General features: G+C 40.7%; 1 protein-coding gene across 1 annotated transcript; it reads left to right on the top strand.

The window, feature by feature from the left end:
• The first annotated feature begins 1,122 nt into the window (after positions 1–1,122).
• On the top strand, positions 1,123–16,298 carry gas6 (growth arrest-specific 6). Its single transcript, XM_046032547.1, has 15 exons — positions 1,123–1,650; positions 1,921–2,081; positions 4,748–4,772; positions 4,882–4,944; positions 7,138–7,260; positions 8,268–8,387; positions 9,206–9,328; positions 10,322–10,443; positions 10,617–10,735; positions 12,170–12,359; positions 12,455–12,619; positions 12,713–12,890; positions 13,104–13,243; positions 13,318–13,519; positions 14,236–16,298. Exons 1-15 carry the CDS (start codon positions 1,575–1,577, stop codon positions 14,385–14,387), a joined length of 1,959 nt encoding a protein of 652 aa, XP_045888503.1. The 5' UTR covers positions 1,123–1,574; the 3' UTR covers positions 14,388–16,298.
• The last annotated feature ends 127 nt before the right edge of the window (positions 16,299–16,425 follow it).

Raw genomic sequence — 16,425 nt, 5'->3', positions numbered from 1 at the left:
AAGGTATGTAGGTATTGTATTGTTAGCATAATATTGTTTAAGTACCAAAAGTAGAAATACACATTATCCAAAATGCAGATTTTTAACAATGCAGATTTATGTAAGCAAAGAAAAAGTTTTAATAAAGTAAATAGTTAATAGCAGAATTAACTTAAAAACACTAAGGGTGCCTTATTAAAGTCGTAATGCAAAATAACCAGTTGTCAAAACAATATAGTGGTGCATAGGACTACAGTGTGTTTGACTTTTATATATGGTGTTTTGGGATTAATATTACTGCTACATTAATTTGTATGTTGCATTTTACTGCTGAAGATGTTTAAGTTTGTGCTAATTTGAACAACAGTACATACTGCTGGGTAGTTTAATCTACAGAAATTTCATATAATTATGAAAATTCATAATATTCTATAAGATCATCATATGTTTGTGGTGTCCCTGTCCTTTCAGAACCCCATTTAACTAGTATATTAAGGAACACTTAATCTGTAAGTTAATCAAAATAGTGTAATCTGAAAAGCAACTAGTACTCAGATTCTTTAAGTAAAAGCAATACCACAGGGTAAAAATACTGTGTTACAAGTACAAAGGTATTAACATCAAAATACACTTAAAAGAACAAAAAGTACTCATTATGCAGAATTAGATTATAATGATGCATTAATATGTAGCCTACATTAATTTTGCAGATGGTAAAAGTGGGATTTTTATATATACTGCTGGGTAGGTTGTGAATTTCATCGAAGGATCAATAAAGTTTTATCTTTATCCTTAATAATACATAATACTTTATTTTGTTGATTATATTTTGTTTTATTAATCTGCAAAGTATCTAGTAACTAAATGTAATGAAAACGTGTTGTGGAGTGGAAAAGTACAAGTTTGCGTCTGAACTGTAGTGAAAGTAGCATAATTTAAAAATAGTCAAGTAAGGCACAAATATCTCGAAATTGTACTACTGTGAATACATGTAACTTACTTAGTTACTTCCCACCACTGTAGTGGGTGCACACACACACACACACACACACACACACACACACACACACACACACACACACACACATTAAAGAAAGGGAGGGAGGGATGAGGGAGAAAAAGATCTGGAGGGCTGCATCGTTGCAAACTCCTGTCTGCACTTTCCTGAAGCAGCAGAGGCGAGCAGCCTTTCTCCGCAGAGAGTGGGGACTCAGTCCGGCCAGAGAGAGGGGTCAACATAACAGAGGAGGGTCAAAAATATTCCACAGACCGCAATGGGGGCGAGCTGGAACCGCAGAGAGAAGAGGACGATCGCTTAATTAGTTTGCTGTGTTATGAACGATATGCGGGAGCAACGCACGACAGTTTAGCTTGTGACGCTCCGCGCGGCAGTGATTTCACGTCAAAAACGTTAACGGCCAACGGTCGGGACAAACGTTACCTGAATACCTGCAGTGATTCGCATTAACGTTAGCCTCGACTCGGTGCAGACAGCATTGACATTGAGAGACGGGTAGACAGAGAGGGGGTAGAGAGACTATAAGACGGGACAAGAGAAAGTTTCTCTAGCCTTGCGCAGACACAGCGGTGAAACAATGCGGCTGACCCCGACAAAGTCCCTTTCATCGGCAGCCCTGCTAATCCTGCTGGTTGTCCACTGGTCCGACAGCAGTAAGTAAACAATTACATGCTAGGTGGCTAGCTAGCTCGCTAAGTCCCCTTTGACATTTGTGTTGTGGCTGATGATGATACATGCCTTAGTTATTAACGACATTAATAGTGCTTTAACAGTTAACGTTAGATGTTTCGCAACCTGTTTGACATGTTTTCGTTTTTGGGAGCCAAAAAAAAGCTGAACTCCAGAGTTGTTTGACCTTCTCTTGTTCTTGTAGTTTAATAAATGTATTTTGTGAATGTCTGTCTTTTTAATTTTTTTTTTAGTTTCATTGTCTCCCCATGAGGCGAACCAGTTTCTGAGCAGACGCAGGAGAGCATATCAAGTGTTCGAGGAGACGAAGCAAGGACACTTGGAGAGGGAGTGTGTGGAGGAAAAGTGCACCAAAGAGGAGGCTAGAGAAGTGTTTGAAAACGACCCGGAGACGGTGAGTATATTATCTATTATGGGACTAAACCACCCCTAAAGTTGTGGTTTTCAGTCAAAGTTACATTCAGGTTTCAGCTCCCCCCACCCCATTATACACAACCACAACACCACACCTTCTTCTGGCTTCTTCTCCAATAAAGTACTGCAGTGTTCAGTAAAAACTCAAGAGAAGTCTGTTGAAGAATCAAAACATTATACAATCAGTTGAAATCATATTGTTTAATGGACCCAAAACTGTCTTTTGCCACCAGGTATTTGTCAAAAAATGTAAATCTCTTGTTTACATGATGCTTATATTGAATGCAAATTGATAACAGTAATGTAACACTAGACTAATGATTCATTGTCTGGGCTGCTGGTGTTCATGCTCTAATAAATCCAGAGTGCTGATAGCTGTCGCGTGTATATAATATTCCCATGTCAAAGACTTGGCATGTTTTGTTCTCTTTATTGTTTGTTTCTGTGACAGAGATTGAGTCAGCGTGACTAAGCTGTAGTTTATGAAAAACAGTTTCAGTGAAGACACTGCTGTCCCTATACTCTCCTTCATAGTTGTATGTGCCTGAAAAACACACTGGCACTTCTGTGTCTTTGTTTTGGCTTAAATATATTCAATTTGTGGAAATGTGGCCCTGTCTACTGGATATCTGCTAAGCTTAGGTTCCTGCCAAATATGGGAAACACCTGGATGTGTTTTCTCCATCTCTCTTCTGACCATCTCTCTTTTTATCATGTGTCGCTGTACGTCTGCACATGCCTACTTTCATATCCCTTACACAGAAATGACTGTTGCAAACAAACCCCTCTGATTCTACTCACTTCTACCACTAGAAAATGAACATGGGGTAAGTAATGCTCATTGCCTCACTAATCTGCATATATGCTCCCACCCTCTTTTTCTATTTGATGTTTACCAACAAACTAAATCCATCAATCCATGCTCAGGAATATTTACTGCAGATTAGTTGCAATTCTGCATTTATTACTCATGCATTCATGAATACACAGATTAGCCTTTCCATACATGTGAATTCATAAGCCTATTGAATATGTACTACAGGTGCTGAATATTCAAGCCCCAGAGATATTTATAACCTAATGTGTCAGAAAACGTGGAACATGGGATCACAGGCCAAGAGTGTATTCATTCATTGGCTGCATGTGCAGACTTTTAAGTCGTTAAGCGGACATTTGTGCGCAGTGTAATGCGCGTGTCAATGTGTGTGATACTCGTTAAGATAAGTTATAGTGTGTGCTATTTAAAGTGGAGACTTTCTTGCCCACACCCCTTTAAAATGTTAGCTGTTCAGAAATACCAGCAACAAGTAGGCGTAAGTATTGACATTGTTGAATGTTTTTGCATGTTGTCAGTTTAACTGACATTTGTTAGTCAGAGATTCAGATGATGTTTTCACTGCACGTGTCTTGTTAGCATTGCGCTGGTGATGCTGTGCTCTTTAACGGTCGCTCTTAATCTTTTTTGCCGTTGTGAATTGTCGCGGAGTGAATGAGGCAATTGATGACTCAGAGATTAGTTTTTAGATTAGGTAGAGAGACATGTAGGCTGAGGGAGGATTAAAGTGAAGGTGAGCTGGGTTCAGAGGAAAAGGGGAAGTCGGGTGACGATTTTGAAGCAGCTGGCCGCACATGACCGGCAGAGTAGCGTTAGTGTGCCTGTAGTTTTGTACCATGTCGTGCCACAAAGATGCAGTCTCATTCATAGCTGCATTATTCATTCTGAAAGTACCCATCTCTGACTCTGCGTTTTCTCCTGCTGCAGCTTTCTGGCTCTGCAGAGAGAGGGAGAGTGGGCTGTTCCTGGATACTCATGATTATCCTCGGCAACACACGCGATCACACCAAGTTTCTGCTCTCTCTCGCTTGTTAGGTAACCTTTCAAGAGGGACAGTAGCTGATTTGTTTTTAGAAAGTGCCACAACTGACTATTTTGTTAGGGTAAAGTTTAGTTATAGCCCCAAAGTATTTCTGGAACCACACTCAATGTTAACCAAATGTGACTGACCTATGCAAATCAGTTGTCACATTAATTCAGGGGGGTATAATCAGGATTTGTGTTGTGTAATATGTTCCTAGCTTTAGCAGGCTTTTCTCTGGTTCTTATAAGAGACTTTTTTCACGTCAGCCTGCTGCATCTGTTTCCTACTGCAGCAGAAGCTCTCTGAGGTATCTGTGCCTTCAGTGATAGTCTTTCCATTGGTAGATCTCCCCAAATGTTGACCTACATGTGGAGAAGTACTGCAGCCAGGAGCCGGAAAGGATGCTACTACAACTAGGAATGCAGGGAATTCTCAGGAAGCCTTTGGCAAAGGGCCACACCCATTAGAGACACACACACACACACACACACACACACACACACACACACACACACACACAGATTACAGAGTAATCATATTGCAGTCTGGATCTGGATACTAAACACACACACACACACAAATGTTGTTTATGAGTTGCTTTTCACACCCATGAGTATGAGCACAGAGATCAGGTATGAAACAAAACCAAATCCTGGATTATGTCAAGGGAACCCCATTTTACTAATTGCAAGCATTTATTTAGATTATCTGGTTCTGTTTAGATTTCTGTTGATAGACCCATGTAACTTTTATCTATTTTTCTTTCCATCTCTCCTCTCTGGTTTAGGACTACTTCTATCCCAAGTATTTAGGTAAGTTATCATTCTGGCTAAAACTCTCCATCTCAACTTATAATAGCCGCCTTGACTGACTATATGTTTGTAATGTCATTGTTTTAATTTAAATGTTGTTTCTGTCCAGCCTGTATAGAGACATTTGGAGATGCTGAAAAGAAGAAACAGGATCTGGTTACATGTGTCCACAGTAAGTTTTATGCCCTCTTATCTGTATGCCGACTTAATTTTAGAGCTTGATGGCAGAATGGTGAACATCTTAACCTCCTCTTTCTTATTGTCTGTCTTTTCACTATGTAGTATACATAGTATTAGCACAAGTATTCTTGCATCCAGAGAGAGGCACCTAGTTGTTGTGTGGGGTTGGGCTGCACTGCAGTATCACTGCTCTGCATCACACTCAGGCATGCATTCTGTCTAAGAAGGAAAGAAAAAAGATGGAAAGATGATGAAAAGGGGCTAATTTTCTTTGGCAACCCCAGGTCTGTTTTTGCAGCATGACACATCTAATGGATTCTGTGACTTTGAAATAGCCCGAGTGTGCTATATGTGCGTGAGACCCGGTCTTTGAGTAACATTGCAGCACTTTGCTTCAGTGATGCTGCACATTGGTGAATTAGTAACACACCCCTTCAGTCGTCACATACTCACTCACTCGCACGCTCTCTGTGTGACTGCACCAGCTCCTCGTCAGCGGAGGAGTGACGTGGAACAAAAGTCTGACGTGAGTGGAGCTCAGGATTTCTGCTGCATCAGGATACAAGAAACACTGGACCAACCCGGCTTTACTGCTGTTGGCTGAGGAACCTCGGGGGAAGGGGGGAGGGATGGGGGTTCCATGACTCAGCTGCAGCATCGTGGCACGGCAGCTCTTTTTCTTCCTTTATATCCATCTGTCAGCACACCACCAATCTCTCTCATCACTTCTCTATCTTTTTCTCTCTTGCTGCGAATCTCTGCCCATCTGTCTCCTGTCTCAGTGCGGACTAGTGGTGGGTGATATACTAGTATCAAAGCTGATCATGACATTCTACTAATTCCAATTATTAAATGTTACGAACATGCAATTTTACCAACATGGCATGTTATGGAAAGATAAAGTCCGGGCTTTATATTTGCACACACCGAAAGCTGCTTTCTTTATAAGCACAGCAGACAGTGTTTATTCTCCTGCTTCTCCCCTGGTTCTCTTCCATCAGTCTGCTTGCGCCAATTCATAAGAGAAGTTTTCATAGAGCAGCTCTAGACCGTAATCTGTAATATTATGTTTCTGTGCCCAACAACTCCCACCATGAGCAAGCGCTTTGCAATAGTGGCAAGGGAAAATGTTTTACCTTTTAGCAGGTAGAAACCTCAAGCAGAACCTAGACTCATTGTAGGTGGCCAATTGCCTCGACCGTTTGGGGAGCGGGCAATTAATTAAAATTAATAAAAAGGCATAAATATGGCTTTGTAAAATTTTAAGGCTAATATTGCCCTTATACAATAAACTGACTAATGTATTTTAGAGAATATTTATCCTGCAACCTATTCATGAACCCTAAATGCATTCTTAGTATTGTAGTAGCTCACAGAACCCAGTTTGTTGTGAGTATCCACTGGCAATCAGGATTTCTCTTTTAAACTTAAGCCTCTCATGGCTTAAGCATGTAATTGATAGTGATTTGATTTTGCTGCTATATGTAGCACCCATGTGTAGATTTATTGCCATGGCGAGTCTGCACTGAAAGATTGTGTGAAATGTTGTTATAAACTTCAATCACGTAAAAACAAAATGTGCTTGTTTTACTATTAAGACATTTATATGTACAGTATTGTACATCATTCAGTGGAAATGGCCTGATTTAAAAGTTGTGCCTTTTGTGTTTCACTTGTGAGCTCACCTCAATCCTATTCCCCTCATTTTATCCAGACACTGTCCTTGTCTCTCTCTGAACTCCAGCTAACATGCCCAGACTTGTCGAGCAGTCAAACTCCACTGCTAAGAAAAGGAAACTGCTGTGGGGAGAGAAAAGATTTGCACATGTGCTCACTTACACAAGCTTGAAGTGAAAGAGAGGGCTCAAGTGAAATGGTTTAATAGACAACTAGGACAAAGGAAAATGAACAGTTAAATTTCCATTTGATCTTGTTTTTTTTGTGGGCTAGAGGTCAGTTATATTGTGGAGGGTGGAATTAGGCCATCTCTGACAGGAGAGCTTAGCCAGCATTAGGCTATTTATATTGAACTCCTGATATGCAGAACATAAGAGATACCCTTCCTGTCTGGTACAAGTATACAGTTACACACATTGTGTGCATCCGGTTTGTTCAGACTCAATTTTAAAGCAATAATAACTTTTCTTTCCCTCTCTCTGTCTGTCTTGGTTGTTGTCACACTTAGATATTCCAGACCAGTGCTCTCCTTCACCCTGCAATGCCAGAGGTACAGTGCGCTGCGAGGACAAAAAGGGCGACTTCCTCTGTCACTGTTTCACAGGCTGGGCCGGAGCCAGATGTGAGGAAGGTACTGTCATCACTATGGAAAGTGGGATAGGATATATAGTTGGACATTGTGTACTAGAGCTCTACAGAGGATGCATTTTTGTACCGTCACTCAGTGTCATATCCAGCGTCTGTGACCTTGGTTCTTCCACTGATAGAAAGATCTGGCTTCCCATCATTAGTCATATATTTGTCAAATATTTTCATTGTTTCTAATCATGATAATGTGGAGGCTTTTTTTATATTTTTATTTTTTAACTTCGCAAAACTCTTGCTGTACTGTTTCTGTTTCACTTTCTCTTACAGTTGCAACTGTTATTGTTGACCTGTCTCTTTAATATCCAACTGTTGCTTCTGCTGATGTTATTAATGATGTGTTAATGGTCTGTCAGGTCAATATGAACTGCATGTACGGGAATCCGTGTGTCTCTCTAGAGGTCAAAGCTAGTTACTGTGTATAGATATGAGGGGAGTGTTACATCTGAATGTGAAAGTTGTACCAGGGATTCAACTTTTAGAAGTGAAATGTAACAAATATTAATTGGAACTGGAAAAGCACACATAATTTATACAAGCACAGTGTGAGGGAGAGGGAAACATGTTTCTCTATTATGGCACAGCCACCGTTCCATTTCCACTGTGACTCATCCTGCCACCTTTACTGCAAGAGGAAACCAAAACAGCCTCAGTTTGACTCGGTCTGAGTCTTTTCCACTTGACAACCGCACTCCTCCTAAACACTCAGCTGCAACACTCGGCCACAGTAACATAGTGTGTCTGTTATTTGTAAGACGTCTAGCAAATGCATAGGACATTTAAGTGAGCTTTAAAAACTGAATCAAACTTCACTCTGTGTGCTCCTATTCATAATTTCAAAATTTAACTTTCAATGGTGGTTATGTTAAATACAACCTGATCCTGACTTACAGTAGGAAGTCTTAACACCAGCCAAACGACCTGATGCTGTACACAGCCCATGATGATGTTTTTCCTGCGCTCACGTTGACTGTACGACCATCCTATTTGCAGATGTCGACGAATGCAGCATAAGAAACGGAGGGTGTGACCACGTGTGCAACAACACTATGGGCAGTTACCGCTGCTCCTGTCACCAAGGCTACATGCTGGTAGGACGCCATATGTGTAATGGTAAGCCACAAACCGTAGATGCATGTCGTCTAACAACTGGAATCATGTCGTGACTCAGTCTGCATTTTTTTTTTGTGTAAATATTTTTAATTCATTTGCAAGGATTTTCATTGTGAGAGTTTTTGTGGTTGAGGTCCCCATAGTAATCCAATTGCAGTGTTGTTCTGTCTTGTGACATAATTGTCCCTGTAAGTCCTTTGAGAATAAATGTTACATTGAATAAAGTTTAGTTAACAAATTAGGTAAAAACACTTTAACCTCACACACCCTTTGCCAGGTCCAACATTAAAAACTTGTGTTGTATGCTGTTCTGTTTAACCCCGCAGATGGTTATTTGAAGTTTCCACAGATAAGGGAAATTATATCATAAAATCATGATAAAGACATCATAAAGTGTACACGTGATTCAATGGTACAGCCTCTAAAAACAGTGTCCTCTGTGTTAATATTTATTTCAATGGAATTGTGATGTAGTTTCACTTACAGTAGTGCAGGAACAAGCAGCTATGTGTACTGTACAACATTGACAAACAGCGTGATACAATCTATTGATCTACTTTTAAAGCTGCTCTGGGGTAAATGTAATATTTGGGTTGTTTTGATTCCAGTGGTTTACCAATCATGACAATAATTGACTGGCATCTGTCTTGTGGCTGGTTTTAATTTCCCACTCCTCCAGTTAATCCACTTTAGGTGCCTTGTGTCTTTTCCTGACACTAATACCCTCCACAGATTACTTAATTCCAGATGAGTTGACTGAAGAGTCGTCTTGGTACTCTTGAATTCCCACCAGACTGACCACATTTTGTGTCTTTTAGATGTGGATGAGTGTGAGGACCCAGGTATGTGTGGAACAGCACGGTGTGACAATAAGGAGGGCAGCTACGATTGCTTGTGTGATGTCGGCTATGTCTACGACAATGAAACCAAAAGCTGTGTTGGTAAGTGTCAATACACACACGCACAAGAAAAGAGAGACACACAAACATATATAGTTTCATGAGAACTGACTGAAGAGCAGCTTCAGCCTCAGCAGGACTTGATGCAGCTGTGTTGTGAGGTCAGGAAAGGAATGCAAAGACATTGGAAGAAATTCTGTACAAGTAGGTAACAGGTCACCGTCTCCATTTCTGTTTAGAAAAAGTAAATTTCAGGGTGAGAAAATATACAGACAGACTCTTTCTAATTCAAGATTTGGTCAGGACAGAAATACATATAGAAGCAAAATAGATGAGGTAAATCTAAAATGAAGTAGTCAGAATTCACAAACACAGATTACATTCCATAGGTTTACAGGTTAGAGAAGTGTTTTCAGAGTTATCCTCAGCACACCAAGCCAGATCATCAATTAGCCTGGGACCTTAATGAATGTTATATACTGTGTCAAACAAGTTTAATCTCGTGTTTTTAAGAGGTGCACTGCTCAACATACACTTTTATACTCAAGGAATATAAGGATGTCCAAGGCAAAAAAGAATGCTGTCTTGCTATTTAATAAGATAACATAATATGAGAAATAAAATCTAGTCATAAATCACGTGTGGGCCCTGGTTTTGCTCTGCAGCAGATACCAGACTTTTCATAACCCCAGTGTCCCTCCCCTGAGAATTAACAGCTATTAAAGCCAACCTTCTCATGGCCATGTAAGGTTGTATATGGAGCGGCGAGATACCACCCAGTCAACGTCAAAGTTCACTTCACTCAAGGGTTGTTTGCTTTCCCTGGTATGTTGACAAAAAAGATGTCTGTGACTTTTTTTTCAAACTGATGTGTTTTTTTTAGATCCTTGAAAGTTCATGTTTTTACTAATTTCTCCACTGATGGGACTCTGATAACTTCTTGAGCTCTTCAGTTTTCTGTAACCTTTTACACCCCACTCCTGACTTTCACTCTCCTTCTCTTTTATCTCTTCAACCTGCTCCGTCACTTGTCAGATGTGGATGAGTGTGAGGCGGGTGTGTGTGCGGAGGAGTGTCTGAACACTCTGGGGAGTTTCCGCTGCTTCTGTGATGGTCGTCAAGGCATGAAGCTGGGTCAGGACCTGAGGAGCTGTAAGGTGAAATACATGAACTGTGGCCAATTGTAATAGCTCTGCTTTTATTTTTTGCGTATGTTGTTTAAGGTGTACTATATATTATATTCTTCAAGTCACGCTAAAATACAGAAATAGTTCTCATGAAGTAGCAGCATGCGTTATCTCCAGCTTGTTTTCTGTGTGTGTTTTCACAGCCTCTAACTCCCTGCATGTCGCCGTCTCTGAAGAGAAACTCTCGTTCCCTCTACCTGGGCCGCATGTTCAGTGGTGTGCCAGTGGTGAGGCTGCGTTTCCGCAGGAAGATTCAAACTGGGTGAGAAATTTGTGTTATGATGCTAAATAGTTATACCTTAAGAACAGTAAGTTTAAAAAAAGATAAATGATTAAATGGAATGACAGCTCTTGGCTAAGTTTGGGTATCAAGAACTGGTTCCAAGGTGGAACAGTTAAAATTTCTAAGAACCATTGATTTGTTTAAGACACACTGCATTTCGATTCTGCTTAATGGTTTACTTTTTACATATTTCAGTTGTGTTCCTGATTGAACTGCAGTGAGCATTTTACAGTCCATAAAAGTTGCACTTATCTGCCAGGACCTGCTACACGTTCCTTAAGGTCATGTAATTTGTTATGCTGTACGTCAACAAAGCATGCGAGAATAGAGTACTTCTGTTTACATTCCTGGACCAGTGCGAACTGCAGTAAACGCTCAAAAGTTTGGCTTAGCTTCACTAAAAAAGATAACGACACACCAAAGTGCAACACCTGCACTAAGGATATTCCTTGCAAGGGAGGAAGCACCTCCAAGATGACGAAGCATTTACTTCAACATGGTGTGAATGTGAAGGAATGCACCATGTTCAATGTGTTGCGATCTCCCAGCTACAATAACGCCCAGATACAGCTAACTCTAACAGTAGCAACGTGTCTCACTCAGGTACAAAACACAGACCAGCTTTTATTTTAAAGGTAAACGAATGATGTCTACAAATTTCTTCAATATATATTTCTTATAGATACGAGTTCCCAGAGAACCTCTACTCCTCTAGTACAGAAACTCCTTTCACTTTAGCCATTAAGGGGAAGATGAGCAAGAAGAAAGTGAATGAATCTCACCAAGCTGTGACAAGAGCTGTGTAGTTTATCTTATGGCATAGAAGTGAATATAGATATTTTTAATTTCAGGAAAAATAAAAAATCTTTTGCTAGACTTGTTTAAGGAAGTGTTAAGTAGTAACTACCCAAATGCTGCCTGGGGAATTGCATTAAACTCAATACACAATTCCCAACTTTCTGCGTATTTGTTGATTTGAACATGCATAATGTAAGCTTTGGGCTTTCATCAAATCCTGTTTTAAATTATTGTCCATATTTTTGTTTTCAGTGGGCATGATTGTATTAAAGTGATACAGCAGGCTGAACAGTCCCTCAAAGTGTAAATCCAATCCCGAGAATAGGTTTGATCTCTGAAAAGGAAAAGTGTTTTTTACCATACATAGTCAATTTGTGAAGTTGAATCAGCCAATTCTAAAAATAATTTCTAATATTAGCTGGGAAAATACCAGCTACTTTGAGTGCCAAGTGGACAGAAGATAAAATTATTTTGACCTCTAAAAGGAATTGTTCCTGTCTCTTCCTTGTTTTTCCCTTTTAGTTCTTATTTATTCTCAGTTATCTTTGTCTGATGTAGAGACACTAAAACTAATTTCTTCAAATGCACACTCTGTCACTGCTCCCCATTTCCCAGCTTTTCGGCAGAGTTTGACTTCCGTACCTACGACCCTGAGGGGGTGATCTTCTTTGCTGGAGGTCACCTAAACAGCTCCTGGATCGTACTGGCAATGCATAATGGGAAGCTGGAGCTGCAGCTGAAATACGGCACAGTCAGCAGGGTCACCAGCAGCGGACCCTTTGTCAGTGACGGCCAGTGGAGAAAGGTTGGAGGTTCCTCTCATGAACAGTAATTCACTGTTTACATCATCAGCTTCATTGGCAGATTGAAAGCTCCTAAAATGTCTCATTTTCTTCTCAGATCTCAGTGGAGGAGCAGGGGCGGAGTCTAGTGATTAAGATTGACAGGGAGGCCGTCATGAAGATCGCAGTGAACGGCGACCTGTTTACGCTAAAGAAGGGCATGCATGAACTCAACCTCACCGTGGGAGGAGTCCCTTTCAGAGAGGACGGCCTCGTCAATCAGGTGTTTGTTTGTATGTGCTTGTGTATTTTCTCGAATATGCACCAAAAAGAGATGTTCTTCATGTATTTCTCAACTGTTGTGATTGTTACATAGGTGAACCCCCGTCTGGACGGCTGTATGAAGGAGTGGAAGTGGTTGACTGGTGAAGATACTTCCATACAAGAAACCATTCGGTCCAACGAGAACATGCAGTGTTTCAGCGCCGAGGTTCCTGGAGCGTTTTACCCCGGCACAGGCTTCGCTCTCTTCAACATCAGCTATAGTGCAGTGGGTGCGTGTTTGTGTCGATGTGTGTTATGCATAGTGTGGCTGCGGTTTGCGTAACTGAGCCCCATGGCTTCTTCCTAGTTTGTCAATGTTTCATTTGTTTGGGTGAATGTTAGTTGGCTTCCACCATCGCCTACACTTTTGTCAGCATGTTTGCCTTATCTTGTGGAAAGTTCATGACCCGCGGTTCTCTCCCTTCCTGTTCTTATCATTTCAGAATCACAGAACCTGAGTGTCGTGTTGACTCTGCGTCCAACATCTGCGATCGGAGTGCTGTTTGCACTCATTCACCAAGACAGTGTCCCTCTCTCCATCGCTCTGGCCGACTATCATCCTGGCACTGATGAATGGCGAGATGTGAGTCGTCAGTCTGCAAAATGAATTTTTAACAGTATGTTTGATCACAGGATTGACCTTTTGCGCGTCTTCAGTTTGTTCTGGTATCTGTAGGTGATGTCGTCATTGCCAGCTCTCCTGCCCCCCTGTGTGATGGCGAGAGCCATAAAATCCAGGTGACAATCTCAGGCAACCAAACACTGCTGCAGGTCGATGGCCAGTCTGGACGTAGTGAAGACACTGCTGTTCCTCTTGATCTCCTGTCCCAGTCCAGCACCTTTACAGGAGGACTCCCTGGTGAGGACACACACATTTATAAACACCTTTTGGCAGGATGGTATTCATACAGCGTGTAGGGTTTAATGTTATGGTGATGCTAGTACTTTGGACAGTGCTATAAATGGGCAGTAGTTAAACTACATAATTATTAAAAGAGTAAAGGCATCTAAAATTTGCAGAAATTATTTTATACTCAGGTGGAAATGAAGGATTTGCAAGCCTCATAAGCCTTTTTATGTCCAGTTTTCATGAGCTGATGAATTGAATAATCTTAAGATTAGTTTTTTCTGACCAGTCGGCCTTTAAAAAGTCTCCCAGCCACGTCTCCAAAACATCCGACACGTCAACAATAAATTATCTTACAGAGTGAATGCTGAGAAGAGGAGAATATGCAAAATTCATACCATTTATAAGTGGCTCACTTTGTTTTCTTGAACTGTAAATGGCAAACCATAGAAATGATGCAAAGTTGTCAATAAGTAAATAGAAATAGCTCCAACATTCCACATACTGGAGTGAAAACAAATATACATATACATACATGTACATAGTATTTTGGCTTTTTCACCAAATTTTTAATGCCTTGATGAGAATTGTCATGTTTGTTAAAAAGTGTTCGTTAATGTGTTTGCGGAGTCTGACAGATTGAACACACTGAATAATACTACTGTTAGCGCTCCTGCAGAGTCCATCTTGTTATTTGCTGGATCACTTGTTGTCATTTCTTCATTCAGATGTCTCTCTGGTGTCTACGCTGGTGTCAGCGCCCTACAGCGGCTGTATGGAGGTCAGTGTTAACGGACAGCCTCTGGACTTGGACCAGGCCATCCACAAACACAATGACATCCGTTCACACTCTTGCCCCCTGCTGGACTCTCAACAGTGAACAACGTATCAGTCTGCCCGAAACTGATCCATAAGCAGTTCATTCAGGCAATAGAGATGATTTCCAATATATTTATAAAAGCTTTGACCAGTGGGGACACGTTTTAGATTGGAATGTAAAAAGATATATAATAAAAATAACTGGACCACATATCGTGGTGCAGCTGGAGCCTTAGCCCAGGATCACCCTATCCTTTTACTGTTGTGGCACTGCTGCCTAGAGGCATTTGCAGGGATATTTTGCCAGTACCATGACCCAGTACGGCAGTTAGTCAGCCAATGAGCAACATCTATACTAGGCAGAAAATATGGGAACAAATCTTGCCTCAAAAAACTGCCCATGCATCACAGCCTTGTAAGCCCACAAGAACACACAAGGCCTTATCTAGATCAATGTCAAATGGTTGGTCTTGGGTCAGCCTGCTGCGCCTGGCATCCTGTGCTTAAATGCAGATCTGACTGGAACTTTGTAGGCACAGTGACTCTCCGCTGTGGCAACTCAGCTGATAGAGCTGTGGTCATAATGCTTACATCCAGTTTGCATAAGGCCCACGTTCACAAAGCTTGAAATATTCAAGTGCTTATGTAGAATCAGATGAAATGGAAAAAAATGGGGACCAGATGTAAGTAGTCCTACATCATCTACCCTACTCAGAGAAAATGTGTGAATAGGTGCTCAGATCTTCAGAGTTTGGTGCATAATGACTTAGGGGTTGATTGAGGACTACATCAATCTTGTTTGCCCCTCACAAGCTGAATCCCTTCATTCACCACAGCAGGGAGGTGTGGTATTAGGCACAACTTTGTGTTCTATAAAAAACCTTGCACATTGTTGCAGGTAGAAATGGACTGCGTGTGAAGCCATTTTCTTGATTTCCTCTCGACTAAAGCAGCACTCCATGTCTGCCTGCAACCATAAAAAACAACCATGTGCCTACAAAGAACAATCAACCCACACTTCATGACAGCTTCCCTCCAAACAGGTGAATCATTTCACAAAAGTGCAGTACTGTAACACACAAACAGAGCGAACACTTCTCCTAATGAAATGTTGTACTCATTGCAGTTAAATACACTATGCATTTCACCCGTGCATTTTGGATTATTACAGTATTTCAAAGAACTGACAGACACCCTGATAATCGATAATCTCTGTCACAAAGGCCCCTTCTTTCCCACTGAACCACCCACCCACCGTTAATACCTGCCATATAGCAATCTGAGGATGATCGATTAGTCACAGAAGCACAGGGAAACAGGAAGGGGCCCTCTCCATTAAGGAGAGAGAGTGAGCACTGCATTGAACGCACCACACAAGCTACTGAGAGTAAAAGAGTGCGCTGTAATATACTGACTATGTAAATAACGTGACTGTACAATGCTTTATAGAAGACAGAAAACAAACTCTACCTTATGATCACTGAGGTTTTTGGCACATTTAAGTTGATCCAAAGTCAGAAACTGAGTCTCTCAACTTCATCTGCTTCCTAATAAAAGATTAAGCAACAAATACACTTTGGGAGACTGTGAGAGCAATAGCCAGGGATGAAAGCATCGTAAATCTTTAGGGACCTGGTTTTTAATTTGATTTTATAGGTGCTGAGCAAATCAAAACAAAAAAAACAAAGAATGTCAGAGGAGCATTGCTATTGAAAATGCCAAAAGGGCTCCAGTGTTCTTTTACTTCATCTGTAATCTATCATTTTCTAGTTTTCTGATGAATGAATGCCAGAATATAGAGCTTGATGAGTTATTTTTTATTTTTTATTGTGTTGTATATTGAACTTTGTCTTTTAGTTTTTATTTTTCACTTTAACTGCCAGTATGTGTACAATGCTGAGAGAAGTCTGCCTTTTGAGTTTTAACTTCCCTCAACAGTGAAAAACCTAAAAAATAAAAGCAGTTGTATGAACATCATGGTGTAAAATTGTATTTTTGAAAAATAAGTTTGTACTGTATGACTACTTCAAGATAAACTTTGCATGTTCTGCTCCATGTGTGATATATTTGTAAAGGTTGTTAACTCATGGTGTACTAGC

This window comes from Micropterus dolomieu, linkage group LG20, assembly GCF_021292245.1.
Source record: "Micropterus dolomieu isolate WLL.071019.BEF.003 ecotype Adirondacks linkage group LG20, ASM2129224v1, whole genome shotgun sequence".
NCBI classification, from domain to species: Eukaryota; Metazoa; Chordata; class Actinopteri; order Centrarchiformes; family Centrarchidae; genus Micropterus; species Micropterus dolomieu.
This window is presented reverse-complemented; position numbering and strand designations above follow the sequence as displayed.

What these genes read in the sequence shown, in the direction of transcription:
- gas6 (XM_046032547.1), top strand. Translation starts at nt 1,575, where the DNA reads ATGCGGCTGACCCCGACAAAGTCCCTTTCATCGGCAGCCCTGCTAATC. An exon ending in TGTCCACTGGTCCGACAGCA is followed by an intron (nt 1,651 to 1,920) that starts GTAAGTAAACAA and finishes TTTTTTTTTTAG; the next exon opens with TTTCATTGTCTCCCCATGAG. An exon ending in GTGACGGCCAGTGGAGAAAG is followed by an intron (nt 12,360 to 12,454) that starts GTTGGAGGTTCC and finishes TTTTCTTCTCAG; the next exon opens with ATCTCAGTGGAGGAGCAGGG.